This window comes from Aulostomus chinensis, chromosome 22, assembly GCF_037954235.1.
Source record: "Aulostomus chinensis isolate RoL2024-O1b breed Wild chromosome 22, RoL_Achi_v1.0, whole genome shotgun sequence".
In the NCBI taxonomy this organism is placed as follows: Eukaryota; Metazoa; Chordata; class Actinopteri; order Syngnathiformes; family Aulostomidae; genus Aulostomus; species Aulostomus chinensis.
This window is the reverse complement of record NC_141341.1, coordinates 18,783,107-18,806,794: the sequence shown is the minus strand read 5'-3', so window position 1 is coordinate 18,806,794 and position 23,688 is coordinate 18,783,107. Positions and strand designations below refer to the sequence as shown.

Genomic DNA, 23,688 nt, shown 5'->3' with positions numbered 1-23,688 from the left:
CTTATGAATACTGTCTTCAAATGAAATGTTAGAGAAAGTTGTTTTGGTTTTGGTTTGTGTTTTTTTTTTTACAAGGTAGAGATTTGTTGGAAATATGTGAAGTGAAGCGGTACGTCTAGGGAAGCAAGAGTCATTCTGTTGTTTCAAATCCAGTGAATATATCATTCTAAGATTCTCCAAACACAAAATGTAGAAGTCTGGACTGAAAATGAAAATATATATTACACTGCCAAAAAAAAAAAAAAAAAAAAAAAAAAAATATATATATATATATATATATTTATTACGCACAATCCGAATACGAACAGAATGAATTGGGGTTTTCGAAAGTACAATCACTTTATTTAAAACATCAAAATGAAGGACAGAACACCCCTCTGATATTCTATTGAGTAGTTTTCATTCAATGCATTTCTACTTTTTGTTGTAATTAATGGGGCTATTGAGCTGTACGTAACCACAGAGGTGTTACTAATGACTGCAACATTAACATACACTAAAAGGCCTCCAAAGGTAAATAAACCCCTCCATTAAAGCAATCAAATAAAGAGTGAACATTGTAATAATCATTGAGGATTTATTAGAGGGTTTTTGCATTAGACTGCATTCATTTTCGCAAGGTGACAACCCTCCCATGGGGACCTCAAGCAGTTTCAAGGGAGTTTCAGTGAATGGAGGTGAAACAATATTACCTATCAAAGGGAAGCGTGTAGAACAGCATTCATGGATGTAATTTAAATAAAGATATGTACGGTTAAGAGATAATATACAAACATTTTGAGCAATTTTATTGTTCTTCCTCCCTTCCAAAAGTAGGGAACTAATGACTCCGCACACAACATTGTCATGTATTTGTGGTGTCTAATTATATAAAACAGCAATATTTGACTAGCTTGGTTAAAAGTTGACAGTCTAGGATGAAATAATGTGATCAAGATCTGACGAATCAAGCAACAAAACTGTGAAAGTTAACTCAGTTCAGACTGGTCCCAGAGGAGTAGTGATGTGTCGTTGGACAACGAGCCGGCTCTAAGAGCCGATGCCCGTCGGAGGGAGCCGAATCTTCAGCCGCCTGCTCAGCAGCGGTCTGCTCATGGCTCCGTTCCGCGGAGAATCCATGCAGGCGGGGGCGGGAGTTTATTTTGATGGGCACATCATGCGGCCAATCACATGCGAGGACAGACCAGGATCATACCATTATATGAAAGAAGGAAGGGGGACAGACGCTCCAAAGACCGTGAATGTAGTGGTACAGGCCAGGGACACACACGGCAGAGAGAAATTCCACAGCTGATGCTGTACCGGAGGTGAGGTCCTACCTTCAGGAGCCCCTCATCCAGAGAGCTGAAGACCCACTGAAATGGTGGGAGGCCAAGGCTTCATGCTACCCACGCCTGGTTAAGGTAATGGTAGGAAGACTCTGCATTGTTGCAACATGGGTCCCCTCAGAGAGAGTCTTCTCAAAGACAGGACAAATTGGAACAGAGAGGAGAAATGGGATCAGCCCATCCAAACTGAGGCATCTGGCTTTCCTGAATGCCAGTCTCCTCTAGACACTCTGTTCATACTTTGTTCACACTTTGTTCATTTGATTTGTATGTTTGATTTGTTTGATTGCTGTGGTTGTGTTCAGTTTTAAAAGTTTCATACATTAAAATAAAGCGTTTATGAAAACACTGAATCAAAAATTGCTTGTGATACTGAATGAAAACTGAAGAGCCATTTGGGAGCCGTAAGAGCCGGCTCTTCTAAGAGAGCCGAGCCAAAGGAGCCGAATCTCTGAGAAGAGTCGGAATGCCCATCACTACAGAGGAGGCCTACATCTCAAACTTTCAAACTCCTGCACCGAAACAAAGAACACTCTATTTTGAAGAATAGAAACCTACATGTCTGAAATGTTGTCAACACAATTAGAGAGACAAATCAGAGGGTCAACTTTATTGATTATAAATGAGGAAATAATTTTACACTGAGAACAAAACTTTTGAAAATGTGTCCCTCAAAATAAACAAAAAGGCATTTGGTCCCACAAAGATCCTGCATATCAACAAAGATAATTTCAAGAACTTTAGCGTCAATATAAGTGCAACGTGTGTGTATAATGAAAGAATGTCCATTTACGTTTGGCATTGTCCTTTTAGGCAAGGACTAAAAGATATGTTTAACTGTTTTTAATATTGTTACATTTGTGTTTTTAATAGCAAATATCTTGAATATCCCAAAAAAAATGGTCATTAAACTCTGAGTTGCAAAAATCAAATTAGTCAGCATATACAGCACCCTCATAACAAAAACAAATCATATCACCATTTAAATTTGACATCTTAAATGCGAAGTTGCAAGAAAATCAAATAGTGGAGGAGAAAATATTAAAGACAAAAGTCTCATCTTAGGTTGCAAATAATGAAAAGTTACAAAACAGTTATTATCAGACTTGATCTTAGGAGAAGTCCCTGTCTGGGAGCACCAGTGGGGCCACGAGAGTCCAAAGGAAGAGGGCCAAGCCAAGCCAGCTGGAGCAGATCTTGACCCAGACAGCAGGCATGGAGCTCTGCATGGCTTGGTAGTTGGTGTCGGGCCTACAGAGCCAAGAAGTCAGACAGTAAGCACTGGATAACATACTCTGTACTTTTGAGAGAACCGACCTAATTCCACTGGCACTGTAAAATATTCATTCCTGTTAAATCAACTGGAGCTTAATTTCAGTACCTGAGAAATGTCAAAAACACTTACTGTCACCTAGGCAACGTTTATCATCCCAACACACCATCAGAGGAATGGCAACAAAAAAAGCTGACTGAAGTGTTTTAAATACATTTTAAAGTTGGTGCAGACTATGCTTTCTATAATATTTGTCATGCCAGACGCAAAGCTGGCCATGGCAGCACACCTGAACTGGGGACAAAAAACACAGTCAAACGCAAATGACTGGAGGCAACATATAAAAGCTGAGCTGTGTACCGCATGAGGCAGAAAAGCCTGAGGGGCCTACAACAGATATGTTGTATCAAAAAATATGTGTTCTGATGTGCTCCAATTTCAAGACAACTTTTCACAGAACATTAAAATGAAATAAAACAATGCAGATGGCCTTTTAAAAATAGTGCAACGTAGTGTGTCCAGCAGCGAACGCTCCAGATCCCTCACCTTGTTCATTTTGCTATGTGGCTTGGAGGTAGAGTGGCTGTCTAGCAACTGAATGGTCAGTGGTTCAACCCCCCCCCCCCCCCCGTGACCGTGTCAAAGAATCTTTGAACAAGAAACCAAGCCCCTAATTGCTCCTGATGGGATAGGCTCCAGTACAGCACCCCCCTCCCCTTAACAGATAAGCGCTATAGAAAATGGATGGATGGATTTAAAAGATCATGTCTGACAATGTTAAATATCTTTTAATAAAGTAAGTTATTTGTTTAATAAATTAGCCCTTTACCTTTAATTCGTCATACTGGCACAAAATTGGTGCCAATGAACACATGAAGGGTCTACTTTCAATTGTAATGGAAAATGAGGGCCATGCAAGTGTTACAAGACTGTCCCATCTGTCAAACATCTCCCTCTGAATGGTCTCACAGTGTCTTCTTTTGCTTTCCCCTGTTATGTTACTTTGCCACCTGGAGTTACTATGGAAGTTACTACACTACGGAGTTTAACGTCCTCACCTCCCCGCCTGCAGCTGTAAGGCATAAAAATTCACATATTGCACATTTTGGTGATCAGTGATTTTTTTCTGTTCTAAAACAGTCCTGGGCACAAAAATCAAATGTGGGTCGGGCCTAGGGGTGTTATGAAATTTCGCGTCACGAAATTTCGAGAAATAAACAATGACGAAATAAAATTCAAAGACAGGAGTGGCCTCCCCAATTGTGGGGGATCAGGGAAAGCCAGATTCAGGTAATGAGGTTGAAACACAAGAGCCAGCAATGCTTCAAGTGCCAGAACAAGACATTTTGTTTCCAAAAAAACCCCAAATAACAAAACGCAAAGACCTGCAGACAAACATGGCAGAATCATAGTCTCTCAACCAGGCTGGTACCTTCCCTCTGAGGGCCGCGAGCTGAAAGGAAGTTCACTTAAACACTCCTCTGTGATATGGCTAACTGGAGCAAACCACTACTACGGGGAATCCACCAAAACCAGAATGGGTTACCCCTTGCCCTTAATACCACAACATACATCACACATCAACCATACACAATTCCCCTTTAAACACCAATCATTTCACATCCACACCATATCTTTTGTGAAGTAAGCACATAAATCACACAAGGTGCAAACACAAACACCCCTAGGCCCAGTGGAACACACCCCTTGCCCCGCGCTCCACATCTTAAATCCCAGGTTGCACTGTGACTTTGCATTTTGCCACTTCAGTGGTGCACGCATTTCAACTCAGGAGAAGAATGCACCTTATCAGCAACAACTGACCTCCTCATGCACTTGAGAATTACTTCTTGAGTCTTACATTGATTTAAGGGAGCAGAGGGAATCTACCTGATCTACTGGAATTAAAGCAGGCCTTGGAGGAGGTGGGGGGACAGTGTTTCACTGTTTTCTGGCATTAATAGTCCTGCACTGTAATGCCGTGCATTTGCGAGTTAAAGGCTGAGGGCGCTTGCTTGGCATGGAGGGTCACGTGTGCCAGCTTGACGCTAGCAATGACACTTATGCTTGACCATGAACCAGCTTGCACTTGACCTCGCACCGTACTTAAAATAGGGCCCCGCATTTTTCCTCAGGTGACTCAACACTGAGACAATGACTTCACTTACATTCCTTACCAGCTTGCTACTTGCTACTTACATTAAACAGTAACATAGTGTAATCGTTGTGTGACACCAATATTATTATTTTTTTTTTTAGAGCTTTAACGTTTTTCCACAACTGAAAATCCTTTTTTTTTTATCACAAAGATTAAAAAAAAAATACTCCAAAAATACAAAAAACTTGAAATAAACTAAAGGGGCCCGACGCTATAGAGAGAAGTCAGTCTGTGCCAAAGGAACAAGAGAGGACACTTACTTGTACCAGTTAGTCAGGGTCATCATGATGTACAGAGAGGCCAGCAAGAGGCTGAAGTGGAAGAAAGAGTAGCTATACGTGACTCCCTCTTCTTCGTTGTCAACAGCCCGTCTGACTCCATCCTCGCCAGGCGTGGCATCGGAGTTAGCAGTCAGACCCTGCCCTTCCTCTGTCTGCATCAGCTTGTTCACCTGGGTATTGTTGGAGGAGCGAATACTGTGGAAGATGGGAGTACAAGTACTCTTACTCTTAAACTACTAGTAAAAAGTTGTGAGCTAAATTTTGTTATGATTTGGTGCTACACAACCAAAACTGATGACCTGAAACTTAACCTTTACCAATAAATTAAGATCTAATATTTTTTTTCCTTCGAATTATAAGTTCCTGATATTTTTTGCCAAAAATGAGTAATTCACATGAACTAATCGTTCACAAATTAACCTTTAACAAAGGCCATTATTTTGTGAAGGCCTTACATGAAATTAAATGTATGAATCCAGCTTTACAGCCATCCATTTAACCATTTAAGTCAGAAATTGCACATTCAGTTCAAGGTGTGATTTTTACAGTGATGATTATGATTTGGACAAGATAGCAGCGGTCTCATAATACCACTTGGTCCTCAAGATGTGATATTGTCTCATGTAACAAGAAAGACGAAATGTTTGCCCCAGACTATAGCAATGTAAGGCAGGAGCTGTCCAGACCAGCCATCCTGATGACTACTCTGATTTTGGCCAGAGACTTCCTTCTTTCAGTCACCAAACACAACTTGTGGCCAGAGGTGAGGGAATCTAAATGAACAGCTATATTGTGACAACAACTGGGGCAAATACCCCGATGTGAATGCATTGCAGATATTTCTAAAAGTATATTCTCACAGATTTTGCAAATCATTTTGATAGGAAATGCATGTACCTGGCATAAAGAGTGCAGAATATGAAAATGATCAGTCCCACAATACCCTGCGCATCCCACCACTGGACATTTGCAGAAGCTGGTGTAGGAGGAGCAGGCCATGGTGGAGTAGTTGTACTGCTTGGCTGGACCAAACTTAAAAGGCTAGGGTTACACTGATGGTCTGAGAGACAAATAGACCAATATATTGGTGGGTGACACATTTCTTTAAACTTGACCCAAGTCAATGTTACAGCTGTAAATAGCATGCTGTGTTGCAAATTCTGTATTAGACTTAATACTGATTAGACTTACTGGGGTTGTTGGTCATGGCTGACCAAGTGACATACATGGTGTAGAGGGAGATGAAGGAGGCCTGGAGCAGGCCTGAGGATGGCTGAGCCTCCTGTGGTTGAAAGAGGAATGATGAGATGATAAATATCACGGTGCATGCAAAGTCAGGGTGAACAGCCCTGAACACAAACTTCCCCCCCTTAGTATCTGTTGAACAATAAACACATACTCATATCTGCTTTCTCTAGTACCTGAACTTTTGGCAGAACGGCCACAATGGACAGAATTACGCTGAATATGAGGCTGAGGCTGATGAAGACTTTGTGCTCTGTGCAGTCACCAGGTTGGGTGTAAAACACGTAGAGAAGCACAACAGCCGAAAATGCCAAGGCATAGTGAATGATGGTGAAGGACAGCAGAGCTGAAAAAAAGTCAACAGCACAATCATTAATAGTAGGATTACATTACTACATGGCTGCACGGTGGCGCAGTGGTTAGCACTGTTGCTTCACCACGAGAAGTTTCCGTGCTCGAGCACGGGATCTTTCTGTGTGAGTCTCCATGTTCTCCCTGTTCCTGTGTGGGTTCTCTCTGGTACTCCAGCTTCCTCCACAGTCCAAAGACATCAAGAGGGGACGAGGCTGATTGATACTCTAAATTGACCGTAGGTGTGACTGTGAGTGTGAATGGTTGTCTGTCTCTATGTTGGCCCTGCGATGCCCTGGTGACCTGTCCAGGGTGAACCCCGCCTCTCGCCCGTAGCCGCTGAAATAGGCTCCAGCCCCCCCCCCCCCCCTCACACCCCCCCCGGGATCCTTAAAAGGAAAAAGCAGAAGACAATGGATGAATGGATGGACATTACTACATGCCCCACCTCTTTATCTAATGCAGTGTCTATTGTTTGAGGGGCAGGGCCATAGGTTATATGATGTCATAACATGGCCCTGACAAATGCTGTGTCCTAAATTGCATACATCCATACTGCATACTTGGAATTTTCAAATTGAGTATACTAAGCATACTATGTACTCAATCATGCAGTGCACGAGTTTCGAGGGCGCAGTGCTGTCCCAAATCGCACACTGCCGCGCCGCACACTCACCAGAAATGACGACGCGACGTCTTCTTCTTCTATGCCAATTTATGACTGGCTAGCACCGCATCGGCATCAGCTAATTACCGCCACCTTTTGCCTTCACTTGTTTGTTGATTTTTGAAGCAGTAAGACAGCAAAATGACCGGTCATCGCACATTGTTACGCCAAAATTGGCGCAGACAATGCGATGTCCTCCTTCTGTTGGCTGAAGATGCAACGGTATGTACAGTTTATTTGCATGATCTAATCACCAAATCATTTATTGTTTTCAAACCTGCAATCCACACAGAATTTCAGGCTTTGTCCCCGTAATTTAATGTAAAGATGACTCTTTACAAGTCAGTGCTGTACACCGCTTGAAGATCTGGCTGTGCAGCAATGTTATGCAGAGAAGACTCACTCACCTGGCTCTTTTGCATTTGCACCAGGATATTCTGGATACACTGAACGTCTGTGCTCCCATGACAGAATTCATCAGCACTGCTCCAGAACGAAAGACCACTTTTGGACTTCTACCAACTACTTAAGGTAAGCTGTTTTTTGTTTTTTTTTCCATCTGTTGTTGTCAGACCTGCCGGCTAGTAGTACTTTTTTGTGTTTTCTCCTGTAGTTCTTTGAATGGGCACAAGAGGAGGATTGTTTAATAGGCCACTGCTGTGTGTTAGTAATAATTAGGGGTGCAACGATATAGTCAACTCACGAAATATGAAACGGGGCTCAAATACAAAATACTCACGATACGAAATAAAGATTTAAGAAAATCAAAAATCAGAAATAGAAAAATCATCCATCCATCCATTGTCTTCCGCTTATTCCTGGGGGGGGGGGGGGGGGGGGGGGGGGGGGGCTGGAGCCTATCCCAGCGGCTACGGGCGAGAGGCGGGATTCACCCTGGACAGGTCACCAGTCCATCGCAGGGCCAACATAGAGACAGACAACCATTCACACTCACAGTCACACCTACAGTCAATTTAGAGAATCAATCAGCCTAGTCCCCTCTTGATGTCTTTGGACTGTGGGAAGAAGCTGGAGAACCCACACAGGCACAGGGAGAACATGGAGACTACACACAGAAAGATCCTGTGCTCGAGCCACGACTCGAACCCAGAACCTTCTTGCTGTGAGGGAACAGTGCTGACCACTGCACCACCGTGCCGCCTATGCAAAAATCTAATATTCTTTATTTTCTTCCTTAATATGCAGACATACAAGTAATTGCTGTGTCAGCACTAAATAAAATACTCTCTGCTTTGAAAAAACAAAATATTTGTATTTTTCCCTTATTTAGACTACAATGCGAATACAAACATAAAATTTCAATTAAAAAAAGTGCTTTGTTGTTGTGAACAATGACAACAACTACATTCTTGAATGAAAAGGAAAACAAATATTAAATAATCCTCAGGGCTGCAGTCTCATCTGGATCTATAAATGTCTGACCTCAGTGAACTGTAATATTTAGCCTTCAACAGGTGCATATTCTGTCATGCTAGTAGTGCTCGCCGCAGTGTACGGTGTTGTGCACTGACATAGCTTGCACATGGTTTTTGTTTAATCCACAATCGTCTCACTGTTGCCTTGTTTTTCACATGGGAAGCCAAAATAAGTCCACACAACCGATTTATTTGATGGAGCATCCGCTACTTGTTCAACTTTGTCTTCCTGCACTTTGAAAAGTTTTTCAGCTTCTTCTTCTTCTCTGGCGTTGCTATGGTATTCTTCTTGTAATATGTATATACAGTAGGTTAGAGGGTCAAAAAGCATCAGTGTTAGTGGTGTCTGGCACCGCTTCGCATTGTTTTTTTTTCCATTGATTTTCATTTCGTGCTTCTTTGAATTTTATTTCATCATTTTTACGAAATTTCGTAACACTAACGATTATTCCTCTGAAACAATAACAGTCATCTATGGTGTTCCTCAAGGGTCTGTGTTTGGACCAGTCCTCTTCACTCTGTATCTGCTTCCACTTGGTCACATAACAAGGACACACTTGATTCATTTTCACTGTTATGCAGAAAACAAGCAGCTGTACTTATCAATACATCCACATGAAACAAATCTTCCGACTCAACTGGAGGACTGTCTAAAGCAAATAAAAACATGGAGGACCCACAATTTCCTTTCATTTAACTGACTAGACTGAAGTTACTGTGCTTGGCCCAGAACACCTTAGGAACACCTTCTTTAATGAGACAGGTACCCTGGATGGTATCACCCTGGACCCCAGCACTACTGTCAAGAACCAGGGAGTTATCTTTGATAAGCATCTGTCCTTTAACTCCCACATAAAGCAAATCTCCAAGACTGCTTTCTTTCATCTATGTACATAGAACTGGTAGAAGTGACCGTGTCTCTCCTGTACTGGCTTCTTTGCATCGGCTCCCTGTTAAATTCTCAATAGAATTCAAAATTCTTCTTCAAACACACAAAGCCCTCAACAATCAGGCAACTTCATATCTGACATAGTCCCCAATTATCCAAGTAGAACCATCGCTCCCATGATGCAGGGTTACTTGTGGTCCCTAGAGTTTCTAAAAGTAGAATGGGAGCCAGGTCTCAGGCTCCATTCCATTGGATTGGAATAAGTCCAGGATGCAGACACCCTCTCTACGTTTAAGGGCGTACTTAAGACGTTCCTTTTTGATAAAGCTTACAGTCTGGGCTGGTTTAGCCCTTGGATATGCTGCTATAGGCTAAGACTGCTAGGGATCTCCTACGGTGTACTGGGCTTATCTCTCCTCCTCTCTGTCCTCCTGTATTCATAGCTTTTACTAACTTGTCTTGTTCTCCAGAGCCTTTGTGGTTCCCCACTTCCCAGATTCCTGACTGATGTTGCGACAGGAGGAGGCTACAGACCGGAAGAGGCTCAAACTGCTGCACTTAGCATGATTCTCTTCCCCTCTCTCTTCCTGTTAATCTCTCCTTCCTTCTGTAAATGTGTCTTTCACTATTCTGTCTTTGTCTCTACCCACTCTCCAGCTCTCTAACTTTGGTCGCTGTTGGGCCATATACTGACATATACTGTAGGGGATGATCGTATGACATGTGATAAAAAAAACACAATGATTTTGATTTTAAGTGTTTTTTAAATCAAAATCAGTGTGTTTTTAATCACATGTCATACGATCATATGTGATAAAAACACATTGATTTTGATTTAAAAAACACTTTAAATGTTTACAAGGATAAATGAAGAGTTGTCAAAGGTGTGTCTACCTGCAAACCAGCACTTTGTGTTTCCATTTTCTGCCTTTTCCAACCAGGACTGGTTCCAGGAATGAGCAAAGTCAACAAGAAGGATGAGCTGGATGACAATAAAGATGAAAGAGCCAACTGCGCCGAAGTAATACCACACTGAGATAAAACAGAAAAATGCATGTCAAACATCTACCTTAACTGCTTCCAGACCCTTTAAGTGATTGTCAAACTGACCAGGAAGAACAATATGAATGTTAGCTCATTTTGGAGGCATGAGAAAAAAATGTGAGAGGAGGAAGACTTTTTGGTTCATTATGCACCTCAAGATGAAAGATGAAATTGTGGGATGTATGTTGGAGGACATATGTTGGAGGTTGTCCTGGCAGGGATGGGAGTCCCTGGGCAAGAGATTTCTTGGCTGTTATGTCCCATGATGCTAACACTGAGATACCAGTATAGTTTGTTTGTATAGCAATATTATATCAGTGGTTGTTGCTTTTCAATTATATTTCTCAGTATCTTCTATTTTCCGTATGTGCATGTGTCATTTACTGTTCCATTATGAACTTATAGTTACACTCAAATGTCTGTGCTTGTGCAACAACAAACGGCCTTATTTATTGCCAAATAGGACATTTCACAGACACTAAAGACAGACAGTTCAATGCTGAATTCAGATGGCTAAAGCATTATTGATAAATTTGTATTACTTCAGGTTAGGAAACATTTTTATTTCTTAAAACAATAAACTAGAGTAGACAGAGTATACAATGCAGAAGAGGTACCAGTGGGTGCTGGTGCCAAGTTCAAGATACTGCAGCAGTTCAAATGTGAATGGCATCGAACCCCAGCTGCTGCCTGAAATGCTGCTTTTCTGGGATACTGTTTATTCAGTTTACAGAGTGTTGACTGCATTCATGACTTTGAACAGGATCTGGGATCATTATGAATCAAAATTTGTGGCCTTGAATTTGAATGATGGGTTTTGAGATCAGTGAAACCTATGACTGAGCTTCCATACCAAGTATGTATTGTATTGTATTGATACCTGTATTAAAGATGCCATCTGGAATGAAGAAAGCTCCCACAGTTATGCCAACCAGCACCAGAAACTTGAGGAACCAAAAACTGAGAAGAAAAAAGTTGAGATATGTACTGAACGAGCATGTTAGGCTCCACCAAAACAGTCACATTTTCAGTGAAGTATTGATTTGGGATATCTATATAGATCTATATAGATAGATCTATATAGATCTATCTATATAGATCTATCTATATAGATATATCTATATCTATATAGATATAGATAGATCTATCTATATCTATATAGATATTTATATATCTATCTATATCTATATCTATATAGATATCTATATCTATATCTATATAGATATCTATATAGATATCTATATAGATATAGATAGATCTATCTATATAGATATCTATATCTATATAGATATATCTATCTATATCTATATAGATATCTATATAGATATATCTATCTATATCTATATAGATATAGATATATCTATCTATATCTATATAGATATCTATATAGATATAGATAGGTATATCTATATAGATATATCTATCTATATCTGTATAGATATAGATATATCTATCTATATCTATATCTACATATCCATCCATCATCGTCTTCCGCTTATTCCTTACTAGTAAGGGTCGCGGGGGGCTGGAGCCTATCCCAGCATCAACGGGCGAGAGGCGGGGTTCACCCTGGACAGGTCGCCAGTCCATCGTAGGGCCAACATAGAGAGACAGACAACCATTCACACTCACAGTCACACCTACAGTCAATTTAGAGTATTAATCAGCCTCGTCCCCAATTGCATGTCTTTGGACGGTGAGAGGGAGGGAGAGGGAGAGGGAGAGAGAGAGAGAGAGAGAGAGAGAGAGAGAGAGAGAGAGAGAGAGAGAGAGAGAGAGAGAGAGAGAGAGAGAGAGAGGAGAGAGAGAGAGAGAGAGAGAGAGAGAGAGAGAGAGGAGAGGGAGAGGGAGAGGGAGAGGGAGAGGAGAGAGAGAGAGAGGATGAGAGAGAGAGAAGAGAGAGGGAGAGGGAGAGGGAGAGGGAGAGGGAGAGGGAGAGAGAGAGAGAGAGCGAGAGAGAGAGAGAGAGAGGATGGGAGGTATGGCTTGGAGGTAGCATGGCCATCCAGCAACCAAAGGGTCGCTGGTTTGATCCTCACTCTCTCCAGTCACCATGTCAAAATCTCCTTGAGCAAGATACTAAGCCCCTAACTGCTCCTAATGGCCCAGCGACAGACTGGCGACCTATCCAGGTGTACCCCACCTCTTGCCCAGTGTCAGCTTGGATAGGCTCTATTCCCCCTTTCTACCAATAACAGATAAGCGGTATAGAAAATAGATGGCTATACAGAACACATTTTGGGAAAAAGAGGATTTTCGACTTGAAAACTGTAAACAAAGCTGACTGTCATCCAGTATCTTTTTTTGCTCAGTTGAAAATTGTCAGGAGAAAATATTAGAAAAAGTATGCGGAAATATTCACTGCTTGATAAACTTATGAATCCGTCGTGCTTTCCAATATTCAACATCTGCAATGGCTACAGCCTATATTGTTATAAGAGATCAACAATGACTGCCCACCTTGGTTCCAAAAGTAAAAATCCTGTTCACATAGCAAATTATTGTGACTATTATTGTATCAACCAGTGTCTAACAGCTACATAAGACTTTTTCTGTTCTTTTTGTTTTACGGTTAGTGGTTTGTGTTTTTCTTTTTAGAATCAGCAAAATGACAAACCCATTTTGGATGGCAGCTCGAGGGTCCTTACTGCTGCGTACTCTGATCATGATGATGGAGAAGAGGAAGAAGAAGCTGGCCATAGCGAAGCACATGCGGTACACAGATTTGTAGCCGACAATGACATCACAGTTCACCTTGTTCTCTATGCCAGGTATGGTTGTGCCACCCAAGCAGAATCCTGGAATCTGACAATGTGAAAGCAGCGGTATCAGATTTGTGATTGTTACAGGAGAAGCTTCAAACCAGGGGCCAGTACGATGAAGGAAGTTCAGAACATCCAGGACACCTTCAAGTTAAGTAGTTTGGCAAAGCCAAACAAACACAATCAGGGACGAATGGTAACAGATTGGTGGTTATCAACTTGTAAAATAAATTATGTCAAATAAAGCTTGTGTGGGTATGAGACCAGGGGCCTCATGTATCAATACTTGCGTGGATCTCATACTAAAAACTTGCGGTCGCAAGAACAGAGAGAGTTGCGTACGCAAAAAGAAATCAGAATGTATCCCAATCAGCGTGGAATTGAGCAAAGATGTCGGAGCGACCGGGTCCGCCCCCGTTACGCCCACCTATAAATACGCAAATTTATTTAAATAGGGTTTGGGCTGTCGGTGATAGCAAAATAATGGTCAAAGAAAAAGAGGTTCACGGCGTGCGAGCTGGTCGGGAAGGTGGAGGAGAGACAGCAGAGTTTGTTTGACAGCCTGTCCAGTGGTGTCATGTGGCAACACAAGCAGTGGGAAACAGTTGCTGACAGCGCCACCTGGGGGCTTTCACCCCAGGATATAAACAAGATTTCAAAATTACCAGGCTTCAATTTGGACAAAGGCACACAGTTCGAAATACCACAGGACAAGAGCGTGATTTCCAATTATAAGAATACTTTTATTAAACAACTATTTTAAAATGACTAAATGAATACCAATGAATATGATTATAAGGGGTGTGACTGGACACAGCAAACCAAAAAAAAACCTGAATAAGGAACCACCACCAGGGGAACCGCTGCCACTCTGGGCCCTCAACACCTGTCAAAGGAAAAGAACACAATTAAAAACATGAAATCAAGGGAACCCTCACACACTAACCAAATATCGCTACCCCAAACGCAAAAGAAACTATTCTAAATCCAAATGATCAAAATGAGGAGCAAGAGGTAATAATAATAATAATAATAATGAAGGTTTTAAACAATAAATCAGATATTACCCACAAAAACTTAACAGTAATAATTCAAAGAAAGAAATAACAAATGGAAAAGGAATAAACTCAAGTAATTAAGTAAATGTCTGCCCCTCTAGTTAAAACCAGTCTCCAAGGGGGATGGCTCAGCGCGAGGGTCGGGATGCCCTCTCATGGCTCACGTTGAGACTTTAGTGAAGGCCGTAGTGCACGGCTTTGACCGCCATTAATGGAAGCAGAGTCTGATATGAGCCAAATCAGCACCGAATTACGGCGATTACAGTCTCTTGGCCAGCCGAACCCCAGAGCAGACACAGACAAATGAAGGAAGAAGAAGAAGAACGAAGAAGAGGAGAAGAGAAGAGCCAAAACAGCAGCGAGGCTCACAGCGGCAACTGACGGCCGCGCACGGAGAGCAGGATCGAGGCGTCACACGAGGCAGGAGGAGGAAGCCCGCAGCCCAGACTACACCAACGATGGCTGGGAGAGGATAATAATCAATACACCACAGACCATCGGCAGCTTGGAGGGTCAGTGGCAACTCCATTTCTTACGCAACATTTCCACATGCTTTGCCACAGATGTAAAGGCAACAAATACACAGAATCAGCCATTTAAATAAACCAATATGTTTAACAGGAATTGATCCGTCACACATGCAGCCGATGTGCAGCACCCCCACTAGCTCCCGCGCCAGCCCGTCCGCCGGCTCAGAATCATCCGCCAGGTGCAGCGGCACTCCCGCCCACCCGGACCGAGCGGCGCATCCTCCGGGCCACATGGATCCAGAGGGAGGGTCCTCACACAGGCGGTCCTGCAGTCGCAGGAGGACATTATTAGGGGAATAATGGGGACCAATGAGCGGCTCGACCGCCTGATAAATGTTCTGGAACGTTTCGTGGATAAAATAAATTAATCTGGCTTCGTGAATCGTGTAGTAGATTCTTACCATTCACATTGTGGAAATGAAATTCTGCCGTGCAATGACGGCTTCCTGGCCGAGATCGGCGTCCATCCCTCCAGCCTCTGGGCATTGATGGAGTGGAAACCCTTACAATGAACGTAAGCGTGTTCCTCATGGGACGGCGCTTTTATGGCAACATGAGTGCAGTCATTAGAGAATTAGACAGTTGAGAATCCGGCGATTGCTGCAAATCAATATTGGCCTGTTCAATGGTCAGGTCCACCACCCAGGGCCTGGCCCGGCTGAGGGTCGACTGACTCACCCCGGAACGGTCCGCCATCTCCCGCTGGAAGGTTTTTTGACCCGATGTATGTTCGGTTATCAAATAATGTCAGTTACCAAACTTCGCCACAGAGTGTCGCCACATATCAAAGTCCAGTAAACGCAAGAATCGGCTTTCCGCCAACTTCTGCGGCACCTTCAGAGTTGGCGTGAAACAACGCAAGAATCTATGAACTTTTCGCGTTGATACATCTGAACGTGAGCGTCGATCCTGGCGTACACAAGTTTTTCTTGTATAAACCTCGTTGATACATGAGGCCCCTGGACACACACATATTTCACTTAGAAGAAATAAACAAACCATTCACAGTTATGAGGAATATAAGTCCATAATACCGACTTAAATGTAACACATGCTGCAGCCAAAGCAGGAAGAAGAGCTGTCATTGAGTAGCTGTATGAATGCATGAATTGACAGACTTTTAAATTTGTCTCACCTTTGTTTGAAATGGTAAATGGACTCAATTTTATACAGCGCTTTTCTACCTTGGCGGGACTCAAAGCGCTTTACAGTGTCGTCTCATTCACCCGTTCACACACACACTCACACACTGATGGTGGAGGCTACCATGCAAGGTGCCAACCTACTCATCAGGAGCAATTATGGGTTCAGTATCTTGCTCAAGGACACTTCGACATGGTCACCAGGGTCAAGGATCAAATCAGCGGTTGGTTGCTAGACGGCCACTCTACCTCTGAACCACACCACCCACATATGAAATTGGCATGTGAATCCATATTTGTGCAAAAATTGCAGTGTGAAACAGTTTATGGGAATGTTGCTGCTATTTGGCTAGGTGGATACACATGGTGCCAGTGAGAAGAACACTGAAATAATTCCCTTTGCAGAAAATCAGTCGCTTTTTGTTCGTTTTGTTGCAGCTCATTAGGTCAACTGGCAACATGATTGAGTATATAAAGAGCATCTCGGAGTGGCAGTGTCTCTCAGAAGTCAAGATGGGCAGAGGATCACCAATTCCCCAAATGCTGCGGCAAAAAATAGTGGAGCAATATCAGAAAGGAGTTTCTCAGAGAAAAATAGCAAGGAGTTTGAAGTTATCCTCATCTACAGTGCATAATATCATCCAAAGATTCAGAGAATCTGGAACAATCTCTGTGCGTAAGGGTCAAGGCCAGAAATCCATACTGGATGCCCATGATTTTTGGGCCCTTAGATGGCACTGCATCACAAACAGGAATGCTACTGTCATGGAAATCACAAAATGGGCTCAGGAATACTTCCAGAAAACATTGTTGGTGAACACAATCCACCGTGCCATTCGCCGTTGCTGGCTAAAACTCTATAGGTCAAAAAAGAAGCCATTTCTAAACATGATCCAGAAGCCCAGGCGTTTTCTCTGGGTCAAGGCTCATTTAAAATGGACTGTGGCAAAGTGGAAAACTGTTCTGTGGTCAGATGAATCAAACTTTGAAGTTCTTTTTGGAAAACTGGGACGCCATGTCAACCGGACTGAAGAGGACAAGTTGTTATCAGCGCTCAGTTCAGAAGCCTGCATCTCTGATGGTATGGAGTTGCATGAGTGCGTGTGGCATGGGCAGCTTACACATCTGGAAAGGCACCATCATTGCTGAAAGGTATATCCAAGTTGTAGAACAGCATATGCTCCCATTCCGACATTGTCTCTTTGAGGGAAGACCTTGCCTTTTCCAACAGGACAATGCCAGACCACATACTGCATCAATTACAACATCATGGCTGCGTAGAAAAGGATCCGGGTACTAAAATGGCCAGCCTGCAGTCCAGATCTTTCACCCATAGAAAACATTTGGCGCATCATAAAGAGGAAGATGCAACAAAGAAGACCAAGGGATATCTATCTATCTATCTATCTATCTATCTATCTATCTAGGGATATACTTTCTGCTCAGCTTCAGCCAAATGCAGCAAAGCTGACTGGATGGTGCTTCACAGTACAGATGGACAATGATCCAAAACATACTGCAAAAGCAACGCAGGAGTTTTTTAAAGCAAGGAAGCGGAATATTCGGCAATGGCCGAGTCAGTCACAGATCTCAACACTATTGAACATACATTTCACTTGCTCAAGACAAAACTTAAGGCAGAACGACCCATAAACAAGCAACAACTGAAGACAGCTGCAGTAAAGGCCTGGCAAAGCATCACCAAGGAGGAAACCCAGTGTTTGGTGATGTCCATGGATTCCAGACTTCAGGCGGTCATTGCCTGCAAAGGATTCTCAACAAAATATTGAAAAGTAACATTTTACTAAGGGTTCTGTTTCTTTGTCCAATTACTTTTGAGCCCCTGAAATGAGGAGCATTTGTATAAAATTAGCTGCAATTCCTACATGTTTAATCATATATTTTTGTTCAACATCTTGAATTAAACCCTAAAGTCTGCACTTCAATTCCGTCGTAGTTGTTACATTTCAAATCCAATGTTGTGGCATGCAGAGCCCAAATCATGAAGATTGTGCCACTGTCCAAATATTTCAGGGCCTAACTGTATGTTGAATCCTGAATAAAATATTGAAATTTGAAACTTCCACATCATTGCATTCTGTTTTTATTCACAATTTGTACAGTGTCCCAACTTTTTTGGAATCGGGTTTGTACATGAAGGATACCACTGGATACCGATACCACATCAAGCTACCAGCAATGACCTCGACATGTGACTATCAGCTGTGCGGAAGTCAGGATTCCTGGGAGGTTTAAGGTGTGGATTTATCAGCGTGGCATCCGCCTTTGTCTCCTCTGGCTGCAGCTAATCTATGAAATCCCGATTACTATGGTAGAGGAGATCGAGAGGAAGATTAGCGAGACCCTGTGCAGGTGGCTGGGCCTGCCACAGAGCCTAAGCAGCATTGCTTTGTTTGTTTGGCACAACATCAAGCTGCAGCTTCCCTGTAGCAGTCTGGCAGAAGAGTTCAAGGTTTCTTAGAGCCAGAAAAAAAACTCCAAACAGCATGACAAACAACGGACAAAAAAAAAAAAAAACCCTCCTCAGCAGGTGTGGAGGTTAGACCAGGAAGGAAGTGGAACGCCCAGGATGCAGCTGAGCAGGTGGAGGCAAGACTGCGGCAATGCACCCTGGTGGGTATCGTGGCTATGGGTCGGGCTGGACAGGTTAGCAACCCAAAATTATGCTACAGTAAAGCCAGAGGGAAGGAAAGGTGAAAGCTTATCCAGGAGGACATTCGGTGCTGAGCTGGAGGAGGCTCGCTTTAGCAAAGTGGTGAGCATGAGCAAGCAGGGGGCCTGGACCAAGTGGGAGCACATACTGTAGCTCGCCACAAGATCATCTGGGCCAAACTCTGAAAGGTGGAGCCACACCATTTCAAGTTCTTGGTCACAGCAGAGCGGCTCTACCCGGATTGGAGGTGTGGAAGTGGTGCAATTCACAATGCATCTCATACATGAATTTTCCTAAAAAAAGAAAAGAAAAAAAAAAATCGATATTATGTTGGGCGACCAAAAATCGCGATATATCGCCAAATCCTTTTTTTTTCCACACCCCTAGCCATGACCAGGTCCTGCAGGCAATAGCAGACACCATCTGCACTGACATCAACATCAGTAAGTGATACCTTGGTCGGAGCAGGGGAGAAGCCTCAACCCTCCAAGAAGACCCAGGGGGGCCTGCTTACAACAGCAAGGGACTGGCAGCTCCTGGTTGACCTCGAGAGACACCCACTGACCCCAGGAACATGACTGAAGATGTGTCCAGCTTGCACCATGACGTCTATTAAAGTACTAATGGTGACGAGTCAGTAGCCTGCTTCAGAGCATGTTAGGTCTGCTGTGTTTGTTACTGCTGTGATATAGTAAGCTGAAAAGTGACCCGCCTTTGTTGTGAAGAAAAACTCCCAATAGACCCTAAAAATTACCTCATTAACCTGCTCATCCTGCTTCATAGTACAGAGCCCAGTTCAGCCTGAATCATAAATCCCTCTGGTGCAAAAAATAATAACAATGTCTCAGCATTCAGCTTTCTGTTTTGCTGAAAGTACACATCCTTTCACGATTCTTCTGGTAAATGGAATGCTGGTTAAGAAGAATCCATAACAGGTGAACCTTATGAAAAGACAAACTGTGGCTGGTGCAATAGCCCAAAACATCTCATCTCATAAAATATGATTTAATCAGGTCCAAAGATAAAAGAGGGCGGAAAAGGCTTTGTCTGCTCTAAGACTGTCAAAAATTTAACTATAAATGAAAATATGAACACCAGTCTTACTGGATAATTTACTTCATGCAATTTAGATGCTAATTTAGGTGATCCTGTGTTGAAATGATGGATGGATGATGATGATAAATTATTGCTGCTTTTGTGTTGAAGGCATAATTGCCACACGGGAAGTGACAGTGTAGGCACCTGATAGGACATATATTACTCACAGTTACTGAAAGAAATGAAAGTAGTGCCAGTTATATAACTAATGCATTGTGATTCGCTAAAGAACTGAGTTCAAATAACCTGCTCCGGTTCACACAATGTGTACAGTTCAGACAACATAGCTTATATTTTTACATTTCTAAATTCATTTGGTGTATAGGTTTACAAAAACACTGAATTAACCCTTATAGCCGATCGGCCCGCCGCCGGGCCGAAAAACGCTGGACGTAATTGGGCGCTGTAAAAATGTACCGAAATTTGACGGCAATGTTTACTTTCAATTCTCGATCAAATTTTGGACTCTAATGCTCATAAAACAGGGTCAGGTGTCTGTTTTAGTGCAAACGTTACCTTTTGATGGTGATTTTTATCTGTTTTGGTACGAAATCGGGACATTTAAATTTTGCGACCACAGCGGAATCAAAGTTGAATAGTGTCGCGTAGACTTCTTCTTTACGACAGTGTTTGTAGTCTTTATAAAGGGGAGAAGCTACTGAATCGATCGACACCTACCATTCCAAGAACTACAAATCCCAGCTACGTAAAACTTCGAGAGTTTAACCTGCGCAAACGATGTGCTCTCGCCGTCTTTTACACGCAGCGTCCCACAGTCGAAGGCAGACCGCTGAACAAAAGCCACAATCTCCAATAGTTAGTAGTAGACAACTAAAATTAAAATTTATTGTAATTTGGAGCCAGTTTTCACCAGAGGTAGAAAATAATCCCTTTGGCACAATTTGAAAACTGAGTTCTCGCCTGGGTGTATCCTTACAAAACCCTTGATGTAGGCTTCACTGTTTACCCAAATTTGATCAACTTTGGTAAATTTGTGCTCAAGGAGTGGATGAAGCTAATCAGTGGTGTCTGGGTGAAATCATTGCTGGCGTAGTGTTTTCCTCTGTCAAAAAAAGAAAATATTTTGGCGAGAGAAATTTTTTTTTCCTCTGGTTTATTCCAATTTACTCAGGCTTAATGACAGATACATCACTTCTGACACTTGGAACACATTCTCTGAAGTCCCTGGATGTCCAAGGACACCAAGAACATGCATATAACCTTTAGTAAAGTGTAGTAATTACACATTTACTATGGGTATGTCTTTTTAGGCGTTTTTTCCTGAAAATATAATGTGAGTGGAGGTTAAAACATGTATTTTGTATAATTTGGTGTTTTTTTACTTGTTTTTGTTTCTTTGCTATATCTCACTTTATGAGAGATCTTTAAAATAAACTCCAATATTTGGTCAAACCATAATACTATTAAGGAAAAAATTATGAATATGTTGTGTTGTGTGTCAATTCAAGTGCTGTGCTCCAAAGTTTTGTGTGAAGTGCCTATGTAGTCTGGAGCCGTGTATGGAAATAAAAAATGCCTGACAATTTAAATACTTATGCTCAACAACAATTATGAAAAACAATTATTACAGATAATATGAAACAGACCTTTTTTAGATTGTTCTCCATGCCTGGGAGGATCATAATGATGGACACCAAGGTCCCAAGCAGCAGCAGGAATGAGAAGGCCAACCGGCTCATGGTGGAGTTATATGTTGAGGGGCAGCATGAGGACAAGAGGCATGGAGCTGAGCCACACAAACAAGATGCCTAAAGCAGAGATGAGAGAATTGGTCAGGTATTCATGCAGAGTTTCAGAAACTCAAGGAAAGGACACCAGGGGGTGGATATCTGGAATTATGATAGATTCCACAGACACTCAAAACACAGCAGATTACATATTCAATGATATATTATTTGATAAAGTTCCCCTTCCTCTCTGTTGAGATAGTATGCCTCTTGCCCTACCTGTTAATCATTATGTGTGCTCAACATCACAGTTGTGCAACTCTGCCACAAGGGGGGACGAGTGTAACAGCCTTTCAAACATGCAGTATGTCACAACAAATACATCCGCAAATTCAAGTTCAGTGTCAAATGAAAGCTTGAGTTTGTGCCACTTGAGGTTACCTTTTTTTGTAAAAATGAATCAACTGTTTATCATTCAACTTTTAATTACTGGAATTGAACAATAACTATTTCACAGAACACAAGTATGCTGCCGTTTGTATTAAATCTTCTTGGGATCGTTGATGAAATTGACTTAGTGCGGCACAGCTCCACCTCCACCTCGAATATTTTTCACCAGCCGACACTGAAGACGGTGCCTCCAACCAGTCAAGAGAGTCAGAAAAGAGCCATTCAGTGCACCACTCATCAGTGAAGTAAACCCGGAAACTGCGTCTTTGGAGAACTCCCTATGAATCCAAAAGGTCCGCGTTACCTTTTGCTCAACAGTTCTATCATGAATCAACAAAGTAGCCTTTAAGAAAATGGCAAATGTACGCAAATAGCAGCCCGACCAAACAAGTAATTAAATTTGAATCTGCCAACATTTTCTTCCATGTTTGTAGCTTAAGATGGATGAACTTATAATTCGGTTTCAAGATTTAGAACAAGAATAGCATTTATAATTGGGCCCACTCTAACATTTCAACGATACTCGTTGGACGACAGTTGAACAACTCCATGTAGTTCTGTAAACTAAACACTAATTAATCCCGTGAAACTATCGGTATCCGGCGAACTCAAAGCTGATTTTTCGAGGCGATTTTGAAGCCAGGTGGACCAATTCTGAACGAAGTAAATCACCCAACGAAGTTATCCGGAGCTCTATACCAGTTTCAGCAACGCAAGACATTGGAATCCCCTCCTCAATAAACTGTACGAAATACGACATACAGGTATTTCATGGTCCACTAACCAGAAAAAAACAAAACAAAACAAAACATAGTCTACTCACACAACTAGCAAGGGAACTCAGTGCCAAACAAGCACCCATGTTGATTTCATTCACTGTTCTGATGTTGTCAATGCTTGAAAAGTTCCGGAAGTTTTTTTTTTTTAGTCCGCCTCAGCTTTTTCGCCTTCTTTTTCTTCTTTTTCTTCTTCTTTTTCTTCTTCTTCTTCTTCTTCTTTCCGCTGCACAGTGGGAAGCACTCACTGTATAAATGCACCACTGCCCTCTACTGCATTGGAGTATAGGTCAGCTTTTCAGTGAGCGTGCTCTCGAGCTCTTACAATCCTGATTATTACAGATGTCGCGGTCATTTTGGCACACGTCGAAGTGCAAAATGGAAATTTTCAAGCCCACTTTTTGAGCCTCTACAGTCCAGTCCCTTATGAAAGCATTTTTCAAACAACTGCATTTATTTACAGTCACGTAAATGATTCTGAACAATTATTGGTGTATCTATTTATTTAATGCTAATGGCGATGATTGTATTAATTGTGGCGATAATATTATTAATTTAATTGTATTGTTTTGATTTGAAACTGGGCCTCTGTTGCATTAGTTATAATTACATGCAAACGTTTTTTGAACAGTCAACAAGGCTCAGGGTCGACTTGATTATCCAACAAGAGGAAATTCATGAGGTTATGCTTATTTCACTTACAATATAACACTTCACTTAACCCTTTGGTTCTGTCTTGATCTCTGTCCCGCTCTTTCCTTCTGTATATCTGTGCCTGTATTATAATATCTGTATTATTTGTGTATGTCTCTGCCCCGCTCTCCTGCTCTCTTTCCCC

The 23,688-nt window shown here is 42.1% G+C and overlaps 1 protein-coding gene across 1 annotated transcript; it reads right to left on the bottom strand.

The window, feature by feature from the left end:
• Window positions 1-1,929: 1,929 nt before the first annotated feature.
• Window positions 1,930-23,067, bottom strand: LOC147241046 (serine incorporator 2-like). Its single transcript, XM_086194341.1, has 10 exons — window positions 22,898-23,067; window positions 21,544-21,705; window positions 13,290-13,477; window positions 11,553-11,632; window positions 10,523-10,660; window positions 6,462-6,631; window positions 6,232-6,322; window positions 5,938-6,100; window positions 5,020-5,235; window positions 1,930-2,579 (listed from the first exon to the last, which is right to left on the bottom strand). The coding sequence occupies exons 1-10, from the start codon at window positions 22,934-22,936 to the stop codon at window positions 2,441-2,443; spliced, it is 1,386 nt and encodes a 461-aa protein (XP_086050467.1). The 5' UTR covers window positions 22,937-23,067; the 3' UTR covers window positions 1,930-2,440.
• Window positions 23,068-23,688: the final 621 nt, after the last annotated feature.